The sequence below is a fragment of the Amphibalanus amphitrite genome, unplaced genomic scaffold (assembly GCF_019059575.1).
Source record: "Amphibalanus amphitrite isolate SeventyFive unplaced genomic scaffold, NRLGWU_Aamphi_draft 000235F_arrow, whole genome shotgun sequence".
NCBI lineage: Eukaryota > Metazoa > Arthropoda > Thecostraca > Balanomorpha > Balanidae > Amphibalanus > Amphibalanus amphitrite.
The window spans coordinates 101,436-115,247 of NW_024881730.1; the positions used below are offsets into that span (position 1 = coordinate 101,436).

Sequence of the window (13,812 nt, forward strand, 5' to 3'; positions counted from 1 at the left end):
CGTTCTGAGCGCGAGCCATCGGGGTCGGCGGCACAGGGCTCACCCTGTCAACAGCGCGGTCCATGGACGGCGGCTGGTGGTGCATGGACCCCGGTCGCATTCCATCTTCATCTGCAGTGCCGACCGAATTTCGCAATCCAACCTCTTCTTCCATTATTTGAAGCTCCAGCGCGTCTACCTCCGCTTGGTCAGCTGCCTGTCGTGCTTCAGCTAAAGCCTCATCTCTTGCTAGCCTCGCACGAACCTCAGCTGCCTTAATCTTCTCGTCTGCCACTCGCTTCGCCTGTTCGGCTTTGAGCTGTGATACGAGCGCTCGCCTCCTTACCGAACTGCGAGTGGTGGACGTAGAGCTCATTTCAGCCTCACTTCGGGTTTTGAGACTTGCAGACGCAGACCTATCACCGCAAGCCGATCGTACACTCATAGTTACGTTACCTATCGAATCGCAGTCAATCAATTCCTTAACTGGTTACAGTTATTTTACGGTACTCTATCCGGCCCGGAGGACCATAATGTTACGTCAATAACATTTTAACGATTGTTCTTGCCGGGTATCGTAAAAGGGACCAGTTACTTTAAATGACTGTATTCGAAATTCGTAAAACTATTAGCCAAGTGTCGATACAAATTCACCTCTTTTCACATCATTCATCATTCACCCAGACTGTTCTACATTTTTCATAATTTTCCATCATTGTTGGATTTCATGTGAAATCTGCACAGATCCTCCTCATAAGGATAATTGATTGGCACTTTCAGAAATAACAACACGGTAACGTTTCTCTCCACTCCGCGTCTGCAGGTGCGCAGTAACCTGTTGGGCCGGGTGCCGGGCGCCGAGAAACTCTACATCCCCTGTAAGGAGATGGACAGCGGAGCCGGCGGCGGCGGCGGCGGACCGGGCGCCGGGGAGCCGCCCTGCTTCTACAGCCTGACCCACAGCGACAACGGCGGGTCGGACCCGCCGCGGCTCGACGGACTGGTGAGGACATCGGCCGGTAGATTGGTCCGTGTTTGGGTCAGGAAGGGGATGCCATGCACTCTACCTGTACTCAAAGTTGAGCAATAAACATACTTACATGGTTTTTAGGTCATAAATTATAGCCTGCGACAAGCGGTAGGCGATATTCAGTTGCATATCGATCTCATTTCGAAGTTGTGTATGACTGGTTACGAATTACGCGACCGTTCATTGGACCTGGGGCCATTTGACACAGTCTGTGCCTGGTTGATACGGGAGGTGGCATGGTTTGTATCCAGGTGGAAATACGCCTAGTTTAGTTGTCTTGATAGTTACCTGATTTGGCGTTCCCCGCACCGTCTACAGGCCAGCAGTTTCCTGTTGAGCTCGCCCGAGCTGCTCGACTACGGCGCGTTCCACGCTGCGCTGGTGTCCCTGCTGCGGGCCGGCGGCCAGGCCGACCTGGCCGGCCGCGAGACTCCGCTGTCGGCGGCCGGACGCGCCAACACACACTACTGCTTCAGCGTCGCTTGGCGGTACGTATCATACTGGGACTGAGGCTCACGCGGGCTGAGGGCGTGAGGGGTCCGTCTTGCATCCGGCTGTACACAACTGCTCAATGCAGCTTCTTTCTATCATTCGTCATACGGCACTTATCGAGTTGATTTTATGCCTCTCGTGATACCTAGCGTGCTTAATCAATTTAACTCTCAGCGCAATCTTTTATATAACCCCCGCTGACCTTGTATATAATCACTCCCTGTCTGACTCCGCTGCCCTGACTTGACCCCGCGTGCACACTCCCCAGACTGTGCACTCCCTGCCGCCGTCGGAGGCTTTCCTGCAGCAGATTGTGTGCCGCGCCGAGTCGGGCTGCCCTGACTTACGCCGTTTACCCTTCTAATCTCCCCAGGCTGTGCACCTCCCTGCCGCCCTCGGAGGCGTTCCTCGAGCAGTTGCAGAGTCGGACTGCCCCTACTGACCGCATCTGTCCTCTCCCCAGGCTGTGCACCTCCCTGCCGCCGTCCGAGGCGTTCCTGGAGCAGGTGTGTGCCGGCGCCGAGTCGGCCGGCGCCGAACAACAGCTGCTGTCGCTGGTCTGGGGACCGCGCGCCGCGCACAAACTCTACGCCAGTACCATCAAGGTAGGTGTAGTGGGAACCGCTGGTCAATGAATGGGCTGCTCCTGACAATCAATGACAATGGAAAATTTATTTTGTACCATCAATATTTTTGACCGCTTGTCACTGGTGTGTACGTAAATTCATGTCCACCGAAAGTGGTGCACCTTGATCAGCCCACCCCGTCTATCCATTTGAAGACGTGCGTTGGAAGTTCAGGGCTGGACCCACTGACCTGCTGGTATTCCCTGACCGCAGGACGGCCTGGTGAAGCAGGGTCTGACGGCGCACCGGGCCGACGCGCTCCTGGAGAACGTCGGCCGCCGGGTGGGTGACGTGACGCGGGACGTGGAGCTGGTGCGACGCGCCGCCGGCCGGCTCGACCCGCCGCAGCGGCCCCGGCTCATAGACGTGCTCACACTGCACGCGGCCATCGCCAAGACGCAGGTCAGGGCGGGATCGGAGACCACTCCTGGCGGGCTTAGGCTGGATATCTGAAGGCTTCTACCCGGATGCTAGGGTGTGGGGTAGTACTGCGGAATTTGCTCCTCTTGGCGAGGGGCGGAAAGCTGTGGAGGTTTGTTCCTTGGGATGGGGTCGGTTTGGATTAGAAGTGGGCTGAACTGCCAAGTTCGCTCTTTCTGTCATGGCGGTGGCCTTAAGCCGCCGTCACCGTTTTCAGTATCTGGCAGAGTGACCAAGCCTTCCCACATGTGAGTATATATTTGACGGTGGCGTGTGTGCTCCCCAGGTGAGCCTGGACGGCCAGCTGAGCCGGCCGCCGTCGAGCGACTCGAGCGGCCGTGTGATCGAGCCGGCCACGGCGGCCGCCTCACAGGCCGAGGACGTGGCCGGCCATCTGCTGCCGGCCGTGATCGCGCTCATCGAGTCCGTCTCCGGCTGCATCAGGTGAGTCGACGCGCCCATCGCCAGACTGGGCTGTCGGACCAGTCCGATACGACCTGAGAACTGTAGATACCCGACCTGAATCCAGCCAGACTCGATTCGATATTTCCAGACCTTCCGCTAGGACAATACGAGTAGCTGACCAGTCTATGACTTGATCCGCCACGCTAGTTGCTTCTTTATGGCTCCTGCAGTTCTGATTCCAAGCTGAGTCCTGGCGAAGGAGGGCATTCGTAGCCGCCGTTTTATTTGTAAATTTATCTGACAGTCTGCTCTGTCTGTGCGGCAGTGAGAGCCTACTCGACTGTCTGACGGAGGAGGGTGCCGAGCCGCCGTCTGTCTGTCTGTGTCTGACTGTCTGATCTGTTCGCGGCAGTGAGAGTCTGCTCGACTGTCTGACGGAGGAGGGCGCCGAGCCGCCGTCGACGGCCACGCGGCGCGCCTACAGCCACCTGCTGAGCGTGGTGTCGCCGCGCGCTGCGCACCAGTTCCCGTTTGCCGACGGGTGCGCCGCGTGCCTGCCAGCCGCGCTGCGCCGCACGCTGGACGACTGGCACGCCGCCGCCGCTGCCGACATCGTCTTCTCGCAGAACTGGGTACGCAGAATGCCGGCCTGACCCGCCCGGTGCCTCTAAGCTTGCGAGGGCCGCTCATACTGAGATTTTTCCGTTATATGGGAAAGACTCCGCTTGCTTTGCTCGCTCCCGGTAATCAGCTGCAGCCGGTGTGGAGTAACCTACCCCTCTCTTTCGTCCGCAGAAGTCTCGGTACGGCGAGCAGCCTCTGCCGTCGGAGGGCTACATCGGCTCGGTGGTGGCTGCTCACGTGGCCGGCCTATCGAGTGTCGCTGCTCCCAGTATCGGGCTCTCCCTCAAACACTTGCTGCACTGTCTGGTGCGCGTGGCAGAGGCGCTCTTCACGTGAGTATCCCCTTCGGATGTCCGACTCTGACCGAGTGAGTGAGCACTTTTAGCGTTACCTGCGACCACCCTGGGTTCCAGCCGGTACGTCAATCGCATTCGACGAACAGATGGTTTGTTCTGAAGTGTGAAAATATTTAAGCAAAATACTTTGCGCAACCATAATTCCCATGCCACCCCTCCAATCCAAAAGTATCATGATGGTATTTTTAATCCTATGGTATTTCTCACTCGGCGCGCCCATTCCCCGTCTGTGGCGCAGCCTGCAGTTCCCCAGTGACCGCAGCTCCGTCCTCCCTTCCGTCGGCAGTTGGCGCTCCTCTGACGAGCGGACGCGCGCCGAGCTGTCTCGCGTGCTGCTGCCGCTGGTGCTCGACCTCGGCTGCGAGTCGGCCGCGGCGCACTTTGACGTCGACTCGCTGGTGGGCTCTGCCGACTCGGAGTCGTTCCAGCAGGCCTCCTGTCGGCTGGTGGTGCACCATGTGTACGCCATCGTGCGGCTCGTCAGCCAGGACGCGTGAGTGATCGGCTGGGGTGCTGTGGGTCTGGGGTGGTACGCTCCGTGGATCGGGGTGGATTAGTGGGTTACCATGATGGTGTACGGAAACTAGGATTCTGTCTTAATTCTCTATGATTTCATTCATCGCCCATGACGTCTGCTGTCCAAGTTATCTGTCCACAATGTCTTGGCTTATTTAATCAATATCAGTGCTCTGTAGCGTCCCGCCTAAACTCTGCGTTTCCGTTGTCCCGCAGCGACATCAACGAGTCTGTGTGCGAGGAGTGTGTGCGCTGTCTGGAGTCGATGCTGGAGGTTCCTGCCGGCCGCGCGGCGCTCGCCCAGGCCTACCGGGACGACAACACCTTCCTGATGACGGTACTGCTGTCGGCCGCCAGCCAGCGGCTCAGCTTCAACTACGGCATTCTCGTCCTCAAGTTCTGCGACAAACTCTTCCAGGCCGGTATGTGTGGGAATCATGGGTCGACTAGCCGAGCATTGCAGGGCAGCAGGATGTCCAACTTTCCTAAACGACCTTGTTACCGCCGGATTCATTGTTTTAACTGCAGTTTTTAAGAATTAATCCCATCAGTTCTCAACTCGCTTGTCATTGGTAATATCAAATATGACAGCTGCTGTCCACTGACCACCGTCCGTGCATTTCCCTCCAGCCGACAAGTCTGGCGGCGAGCTGCGCGAGCTGTGCGCCTCGCTGGACGGTCTGGCCTCGGTGGCGCCCGAGCGGCTGCAGCTGTGGCTCGGAAAGCTGGTGGTGTCGCTGGCCGACCGCGGCGACGAGTCGTCGGCGGGCCGGAACGAGCGGCTGGAGAGTCAGCAGCTGCTGCAGAGCCTGACCGCCTACCTGGTCAGGGAGGACAGGTCAGTGGAAGGTCACTAATGTAGGTAGTCACACCCCTTCAGAACTGGAAAGGACAGTGGTACCGCCAACGAATCGAGTCTTGAAATGACGGATCAGTTTCAAACAGTTCAGGCTGCACAAAATGAGGCCCTCTCGATTGGAGTTTTTTCATGTCTCTTTGAATGAAATAAGTTAAGAAGTAGGTACAGCAAAAAGCACGCCCACCACAGGAACGACTTAAACTGAGGCTTCAAATAAGACTAGAATACTGGGTACTGGAGCTGAGGCGATAAACAATTAAAAGTGGCATCCTCTGAAACCTCCTAAAAGCGATTTTAACTTTCTTCATTAGTGACATTTTTATCGATTGTATTTGCCGAGTCTAGAATCAGTTTATTTTGTTAGATCGCTCTCCCGTTATTGTGCATCCCCATCACTATCCCCGTACTGAACCCCCCCCCCCCCCCGCTGCAGCGCCGTCAGTGAGGACGTGGCGCGCGCCGTGCTGGACGCCCTGACCCGGATGGGCAGCGAGCTGTTCACCCCGTCAGCGCTGACGGCCGCGCACGGCGGACTCGTCTCGGCCATGGCCACCCTGGCCTCGGCCGGCTCCGGACACGGACACGTGGCGCTGTTCTCCGCCTGCGCCGACTGGCTCAAAACTTGGTACGTAGGGAGTGCAGGGGAAGAGATCGGGACGGGAGGAGAGCGGGGCGGGGTGGGGGTGGTGTCTGGCTTCAGGCAGCGACGGCCGTGAAACTGTCCCACATAATTTACGTGTCTGCCGCAGTGTTACCCACATATTGTGTCGCCACAGTGTGCTTCACGCTTCTCCTTCTCACCCTCACGTGTCTCGCTGAGTCCCCGCTCTGCCACCTACACGTGCTCCCGTGAATCTCACATGTGTCACCTCTGCGTCGGCAGCAAGGAGTATCTGTGTCAGAAGGACGTGCTGGATAAGCTGAGCGAGGGCGTCACCTCGGGGCGACACGCCGACGTGGTCGCCTTCGCCTGCTGCCTGATGAGCCACCTCAGCAACATCGTGCTAGCGCTCAAGGTATGTGGGCAGGATGTCCGCTGCCGCCGCCCGTCTGTGCTTCTCACGGGAAACAATAGTAGTCGGACCACTGCGCCGCTTCGCTTGGAGATGAAGAATGCTGTGGGACTGTCATTCATAGGCATTTAATCAAGAAGCTTCGCAAGCTTGTTCAATGCTTCACATTCAACTATGAGTTTACGCGTCTCTTTGGTACGTTTCGCAGTGGTGTATGCGAATAGCCCACTCCTGACTGGCTATTGATGTATAACTCGCAGTAGGTACTGACTGTACGCTGTGTGGTACTTACCTATGACATGTGGCTCGAACGATGCATGATCAGCTGTCCTCTCACTCACTGTGTCCCCTCCGCCGTCAGATGCTGGGCGACCACTGGCGCCACCCGGGCCAGTCGGGCATGGCCACACCGCCGCTCGAGGGCGACCAGTCGGCTCTGGAGGCCGACACGGAGTGGGCCGACGAGCTGCACGACGACGATAGCGACGCAGACGACTCGGTACGGACGGGGACGGGGAAGGGGGGCCGGCAGAGGAGGCGGTGCGTAGGGGCTGGAGAAGCGGGCCGGCAGACCACTCGGTACGGGCGGGGAAGGGTACGGGGGCCGGCGGAGGGGACGGTGTGTTAGGGTAGAGTTGGGAGGGACGGAAATCCGTATTAATTTCTTTCTTGAACGTAGGCACTAGGCAGGTTATTGTATGTCAGAAGCTCCCCAAAGTTCAAAACTCTCAACCCGTCCGGGTACTGGGAATGGTCAGTGATTAACTATCTACATATGCTAATTCTAGGTCATTTTAGGTATTCAACTCGATTGCGGCTGTCATAAGGTTTGTGGCCTTTTTTGTCGCTCTTTGTTGTCACCCCGCCTGCGCGGCTCTCCCCGGCATCCGTAGCCGATGTCTGACACCGTCTCTGGCCCCGATGATAACCCGCAGGACGAGGACTCTCTGAACAACAAGCTGTGCACGTTCACGGTGACGCAGAAGGAGTACGTGCCACAGCACTGGTACCACTGCCACACGTGTAGTATGCTCGACTCGGTCGGTGTCTGCTCCGTCTGTGTCCGTGTCTGCCACAAGGGACACGACGTCACGTACGCCAAGAACGGCAGCTTCTTCTGCGACTGCGGCGCCAAGGAGGACAACAGCTGCCAGGTGCGTCTCGAGCGGGGCAGGCGGGGTAGTGCCCGGGTAGTGGAGAGTGGCAGGTCTACGCCGGCAGATAATAATGTGCAGTGAATATCTAAAGTCGTTATACTAACACGTTAGGAGCTCTAAATTAAATAGGAGTTACTAATAGCAGATCCCTCTTAACCCGCGCCCTGGTGGGGTCTGTTTATAACGCGACCTGGTGGGGGGGGGGGGGGCTATTTTTTGCCCCCCCTCGTATCTCCGAAACTACTGGACGGATCCGAAAAATTCAAACGGCGTTCGAAAGGCCTGTCAAATTTGTCGAAGGAAACCAAATTTTATTGACCTCAGGGTCACCGATGACGTCACAGGTCAGGTCAAAGATGAAATGTTTCACCGTTCACGGGTCTTCTAGGGAATGCGCTATAACACCGAGGAAAACGCATTTTGTCGGGAATCAGCGATAGGGCGTCAGTTGCCTAGTAGATATGTTGCTGTTAGAGGTCACTGGTCATACCAGGTCAGGTCACCAAAGGTCACCAAGGGTCACCACATGAACCCAACTTTACTAAGGTTATGCGATGCATGTTTTATGGTCAGTTTTTCATTTCCAACTCAATAATGTTGGTTATAAGACCATCAGGTACGGTTTAGGTCACTTTCTGGTGGAGGTCAGGTCAAGGTCAGGTCAAAAAAGGTCAAATTTCAAAGTTCTTAGTTTTGCATAAAATGGGTATTGATTCGATGCAGCTCGTCACGGGGAGTCTAATGGTGGTCTTTGTTTTGCGCTACGAGGTCTAGAATTGCTGAAAATTGAGTTTGAAAATTTGACGTCATCAATTTTGAACAGTTTTTTCGCTATAACTTGGCCAAAAAAAGAGGTATCGATCTCAAATTTGGTATGTAGATAGAAGGTGGCAAGGACTATCACATATATTCCGGTTTTTTTTCGAAATTCAAAAAACTTTTTGGATTTTTTGGCTACTATATTCAAAAAATCTATTTTTTTATTTTTGGGGGTCAATATCCAAAAATTTCAAAAATCCGAGATAGCAGTTTTGTAGCCCTGTCCATTCTACAGCTTTTATGTCTGTATCATTTTTCTGTATTTGCAAAGCTATAGGCCTGACAGCTCTTCCCGCGAAACCCTTTTTTGGGTCGAAAACGGCAGAACATGACGTCACTCTGACGTCATTTCCGGCCAACCTATCATAGCCTTTGGAAAAAATTTTGGTCACAATGTGTAAAATTGATGTCCGGGAGGGTACTGAAAGTTTGGTGACGATCGGCGCAGTGGTTCTGGAGATATATCGAAAAGTCTGGAGGGGGGGGGGGCAAAAAATAGCCCCCCCCCCACCAGGTCGCGGGTTAAGTCAGCAGTTTTTTTCATTTTTGCACGCTCAAGTTTTGATTCGCCTGTCCTCGCATCCTCCCCTTCGTCTTTAGTTCATTGGCTTTAGTGTCTACCAGCCACCCTCTTCCCACTTCTACGAGTAACTTGCGACCCCGCTAACCGCCCCCGCCCCCTTCAGGCGTTGGTGAAGCGCAGTCGTCAGCAGGAGCCGCTGCCGGCCGGCAGCAGCGGCAGCGGCGCCACCACCGCCGCCGGCTCCTGCCCGTTCGGCGCCGAGACCATGCTGCCGTCTCTGCTGCGGCGCCGCCACAGCGCGCTCAGCCACGAGCGTACCGACAAGGGCCGAGAACAGAGCGCGCGCGGCCGCCAGGCGCTCAGCCGCCGACTCGGTCAGTGCCGTGGTCCACTGGGGCCCGAGCTCATGATTCTCAGATCTATGTAGCATTTTGGTCGAATTATGCTTTGAAGCTCCATAAATTACTGTCAATGCCATGTTTTTCACGTGGATTCATTACCAAAAAATGTTGTAGTAGCCATATTGCTAGTAAAAGTAATCAAACATGAGATTGCTGGCCTTTTATTCCACACATTACCGTAAACCGACTTGTGACATGACTCGTCCACCTCCGTCGCCCCCCAGAGCCGTTCAAGGAGGCCATCTACTCGGTGCTGCACCAGTCGGACGTACTGTCCAGCGTGCTGGAGCTGGTGCGGCTGCTGCTGCCGGCGCTGGCGGCCAGCAGTCGGCGCACGGCACCCATCGGCGCGCACCGGCGCGTGGCGGAGGCGCTGGCCACACTGCACACAGCGGAGAAGACGTTCATAAACACCGACACACTGATGGTACGGATGGAGTCGCGGTGGGAGGGACAGGGAAGCAGACGGGCGGATGGGGTGGGAGATAGGCCAGGAACTGGTTGGGACGGGGTGACAGACGGAAGGATAAGGGATGAGATGGGATGAAACGGAGTGGTCGTGGCAGATGAATATTAAGAAACGAGGGGATGGACTCATGGATGTGCAATCAGAGGGCATTTCATTGGGCGTAGGTTTAGATGAGATGGCTAGGTAACCGGCCACGCCAAAAATATTACTGCAGTCTGGTGGATTGGTTGCCAGCATGACCAATGGCCTAGTATTAGTCAGGAGATATGTCAGATAGCCAGGCCATGTAGACTGTTGAGTGTAGTTCTGGTGGTGACAACGGCGCCCTGTTCCGCCAGGTTCCGACCCTGGGCTCCCAGGAAGGGGCATTCGACAACGTGCGGATGACCTTTGCTGGAGAGCAGGGCCAGACCATTCGACAGCTGGTGTCGGCGCATATGATCCGGCGCGTCTCCATGTGTTGCCTGAGCAGCCCACACGGAAAGCGCCAGCACCTTGGTGAGTGGACGTGGAGATTCCCGGGAACACCTCAGCATACTGACTAACGGCTGGCTGGGTAGTGTAGGGATGTGGTATGTGCTCTCGCAATGTCCTTTCGTGTGAGGATGCCTGCCGTCTGACAGCGCCGCTCCCCGTCTGCCCGACAGCCGTCTCCCACGAGAAGGGCAAGCTGGCCGTGCTGCAGCTGTCGGCGCTGCTGAAGCAGGGTGACGCCGCCAAGCGGAAGCTGACGCTGACTCGGCTGGGCTCGGCGCCCGTGCCGTTCACGGTGCTCAGTATCGCCAGCAACCCGTGCAACGAGGACGTGCTGGCCGTCTGCGGACTCAAGGTAAATACCTGATCCATTCCCCGGGGAAGCCGCCCGAGGCGGGATGCATTCTGGCTTCTGGACTTTGAATGGCTATCTTCTGATGTATCCAGAGTCGAACCTCCCCTTCTTTACTTGTTCGTTACTACCTGGCTTGCAACGCATTATACGAGTACAATCATATTGTGGGCTGTGGCGAGCTGCCATTCCAGCCGTGCTTGTCTTTTCTAACCTCTAAGAGCCTCGTCTAATCCCTTTTGGTATCCCTACCTTCTACTGCTGCCTCGTCTAACCCTTGCTCACATAACCCTTGCTGACCTCTGCCCTCAGGACTGCCACGTGCTGACGTTCGGCTCTGGCGGCGCGGTGGCCGACCACCTGGTCCTCCAGCCTCAGCTGGAGACGGGCAACTTCATCATCAGCGCGCGCTGGCTGCCCGGCTCGCAGACGGCGCTGGCTATCATCACGGCCGACTTCGTCAAGCTGTACGACCTGGGCGCGGACGTGCTCAGCCCACACCACTTCTTCCTGCTGCCCAGCGGCAAGATCCGCGACGCCTGCGTCGCCAACATGCAGGTAGGCGTGGTGATCTGTGTGGAGATGGTCTGAAGGGAACTGTGTCTAGATAGTTAGGCAGGGGCGATTGGCTGAAATGCTTAAAGGTACCGAACACACATAGACCTCTCTATGCAGACATGGTTTGTGGATAGCAGTATTGCATTTTGTGTTTGATGTAGAGCAACCGCACTTCTTTCCATCTCGTGAAACGCAATGGCTTTAGCAGCGCGTTATATAGTTATGAATTGTCCGCTGGTCTGACTGTGACATCTGTATCACTGAACCGCCCTTCCGCCGGTCTGCCGCCAGGACGGCTCCCGTCACGTTATCATCATGTCGTCCACTGGCCTCATCTACACGGTGGAGATCAACGAAGAGAGCTCGGCACAGCACGGGCCCTTCTACGTCACCAACATCCTCGACCTCAAACACCCCGAGATCAAGTGGTCCAACGGCCAGATCTGCGGCGGCGGCGTGGCCATCTACTACTCGCACGTGCTGCAGCTGCTCTTCTTCAGCTACACCCAGGGCAAGAGCTTCCTGGCGCCGCTGACGGCTGTGGGTACCGAGCTGGACAACCTGACGCAGATCCAGCTGAAGCCGTCCGGCTCTGGGAAGCCCAACTCCCAGCCGCTCTGTCAGTGGAGCGAGGTGATCGGCCACCCGGGCCTGGTCTGCTCCGTGACCCAGAGCAGCAACAACCCCGTCATCCTGATGGTCAAACCCGACTCGGTCTCCGTCCAGGAGATCCGTATCGTGCCATCAAAGTCGAAAATCACCGATATGGTGGTGATCCGCCACCCGGCGGCCGGCGGAGAGCGCCGCACCACGCTGATCGTGCTGTGCGAGGACGGCAGTCTGCGCATCTACATGGCCTCACCGGAGCGCACCGGCTTCTGGCTCAGCTCCTCCCTAAACCCGACCAGCGTCATGGCCTCGCTGCGGCCGCCGCGCAAAAAGAAGGCGCCCAAACCGAGCCGGACCGTCGGCGCCGTCCAGTTTCCGCCGGACTTTTTCGAGAGCTGCCAGCCCATGTCGGACGTGGAGTACGGCGGTAACGACGTGCTCCAGGTGTACAACACGCAGCAGGTCAAGCAGCGACTCGCCATGGCCGGCATGTACATCGCCTCCACCAAGCCGGCCGGCTTCAGCATGGAGATATCCAACAGCGACTCGTCGATGGTGATGTGCGGCCTGCAGATCCAGGTGGGCTCGCAGGACCCGCAGCGCGCGCCCAGCTGTGTGGAGCTGCTGGGCCGCAGTGTGCCGCTGCACTGTTCGCGCGCGCGCTGGTTCGACGTGCCGCTGACGCGCGAGGAGTCGCTGCAGGCCGACCGGCGACTGACGCTCACCTTCCGGCCGACGGCCGACACCTCCGGCGTCACCATGGTCGACTCCATCAAGGTCTACGGCAAGACCAAGGAGAACTTTGACTGGCCCGAGGACAGTGACGAGTACATGTCGTCTCCGTCTGCGTCCGGCACCAGTCTGACGCCGGGCGGCGAGGGAGAGGGCGGCGCGGCGGCCGCGGCCGTGCCGCTGACGCCGCTCGACAAACTGGTGAGCAGCGCGCTGGAGACGCTGGAGGGCTGCGTGGTGGCGGCGCCCGAGTCGGATCCGCAGCGCGCCGCTGCGCTGGAGCTGTGCACCGCGCTGGGCCAGCTAGAGGCGCCGCCGGCCGCGCCCGTGCTGACGCAGGCCGACAGTCTGCTGGCGGCGCTGCACACCTCGCGGCCGGCCTACTGCAGCCACAAGGACCAGGCGCGACTGGCGCACGCCTGGAAGATGCTGCGCCGCATGGAGGCCACGCCGTCGGCGCGCGACCTCGACTCGGAGCTGTACCACCACCTGGTGGTGACCTCGCGAAACATCGCCATCTGCCGGCCGGCCAACCTCGTCAAGTACACGGCCGTCAAACCAGGTGGGTCAAAAATTCATAATTATTGTTCGGATCTTTCCTTTGGTTCATTTCGCTGTTATACAACGCTCACTCATGAACCTGTGACCTCTATCTTTGATTGACAGAAGCAGACAAGCCCGAGAGCGGTGGCAGCAGCACCGACTTCATCTCGCTGATGATGGCGCTGTTCTGGCGACTTCACGACGCCCAGCCGGAGAACCCGCTGACGGCGCCCGTCTGTGTTCCCGGTAAGTAGAGAACCATCCTAGGCCCTAGCACACTTAATTGTGCGTCACGCCGACATAGAACCTTCGTAGCAACTGCCCGCGTACCCAATAAGGGCAAATCTCTGGGGGCTAATTGTTCAAGAGTCGTTTTTATGGAATAATGAATCATTACAGCCATGCAGTCTCGTCCTAGTTTGTGCCATGTCTGTCATGAGGGGCGGGCCCTGTCTGCAGGTCTGACCCACCTGGACTCTGGAGACGTGTGTGTACACTGTACGAGACCAACCTGCCCTGACCGCCCTGCCGCCAGGTCTGACGCACCCGGAGACGTGCGTGTACGCGCTCTCGGACGTTTTGTACGCGTTCCTCACCACGGAGCCGGAGACGGCCTCTGTTCTGACGTCCGTCATCTCGCGGCTGCTGCTCTCCGACGATTTGGCCGTCAGTTTCGCGGCCAAACAGGGCCTGATCCGCGTGCTGCGGCCCAAACAGCGCCGGCGCCGGGTCTTCATCCCGTCGCCGCCGCGCTGCTCCACTCCAGGTCGGTGACGGGGTGGTTTATATCAATGGGCGCAGTGATAGTGATACTCGACGTTCTATATGCTGCGTTTCGACAAATGATAATGATTG

At 57.5% G+C, this 13,812-nt stretch overlaps 1 protein-coding gene across 1 annotated transcript in view; it reads left to right on the forward strand.

The window, feature by feature from the left end:
- Positions 1 to 13,812, forward strand: part of LOC122385942 (E3 ubiquitin-protein ligase UBR4-like) — a 49,916-nt gene that overhangs the window by 14,894 nt on the left and 21,210 nt on the right. The window contains exons 15-36 of the mRNA XM_043374649.1: positions 803 to 982; positions 1,328 to 1,497; positions 1,965 to 2,106; positions 2,341 to 2,529; positions 2,834 to 2,991; positions 3,365 to 3,584; positions 3,748 to 3,908; positions 4,219 to 4,425; positions 4,665 to 4,870; positions 5,079 to 5,286; positions 5,741 to 5,932; positions 6,191 to 6,323; positions 6,682 to 6,819; positions 7,256 to 7,474; positions 8,983 to 9,193; positions 9,445 to 9,647; positions 10,028 to 10,187; positions 10,337 to 10,518; positions 10,828 to 11,073; positions 11,365 to 12,976; positions 13,081 to 13,203; positions 13,493 to 13,723. Of these exons, the coding sequence (XP_043230584.1) occupies positions 803 to 982; positions 1,328 to 1,497; positions 1,965 to 2,106; positions 2,341 to 2,529; positions 2,834 to 2,991; positions 3,365 to 3,584; positions 3,748 to 3,908; positions 4,219 to 4,425; positions 4,665 to 4,870; positions 5,079 to 5,286; positions 5,741 to 5,932; positions 6,191 to 6,323; positions 6,682 to 6,819; positions 7,256 to 7,474; positions 8,983 to 9,193; positions 9,445 to 9,647; positions 10,028 to 10,187; positions 10,337 to 10,518; positions 10,828 to 11,073; positions 11,365 to 12,976; positions 13,081 to 13,203; positions 13,493 to 13,723 (5,491 nt within the window). The remainder of the gene's footprint in view (positions 1 to 802; positions 983 to 1,327; positions 1,498 to 1,964; positions 2,107 to 2,340; positions 2,530 to 2,833; positions 2,992 to 3,364; positions 3,585 to 3,747; positions 3,909 to 4,218; positions 4,426 to 4,664; positions 4,871 to 5,078; positions 5,287 to 5,740; positions 5,933 to 6,190; positions 6,324 to 6,681; positions 6,820 to 7,255; positions 7,475 to 8,982; positions 9,194 to 9,444; positions 9,648 to 10,027; positions 10,188 to 10,336; positions 10,519 to 10,827; positions 11,074 to 11,364; positions 12,977 to 13,080; positions 13,204 to 13,492; positions 13,724 to 13,812) is intronic.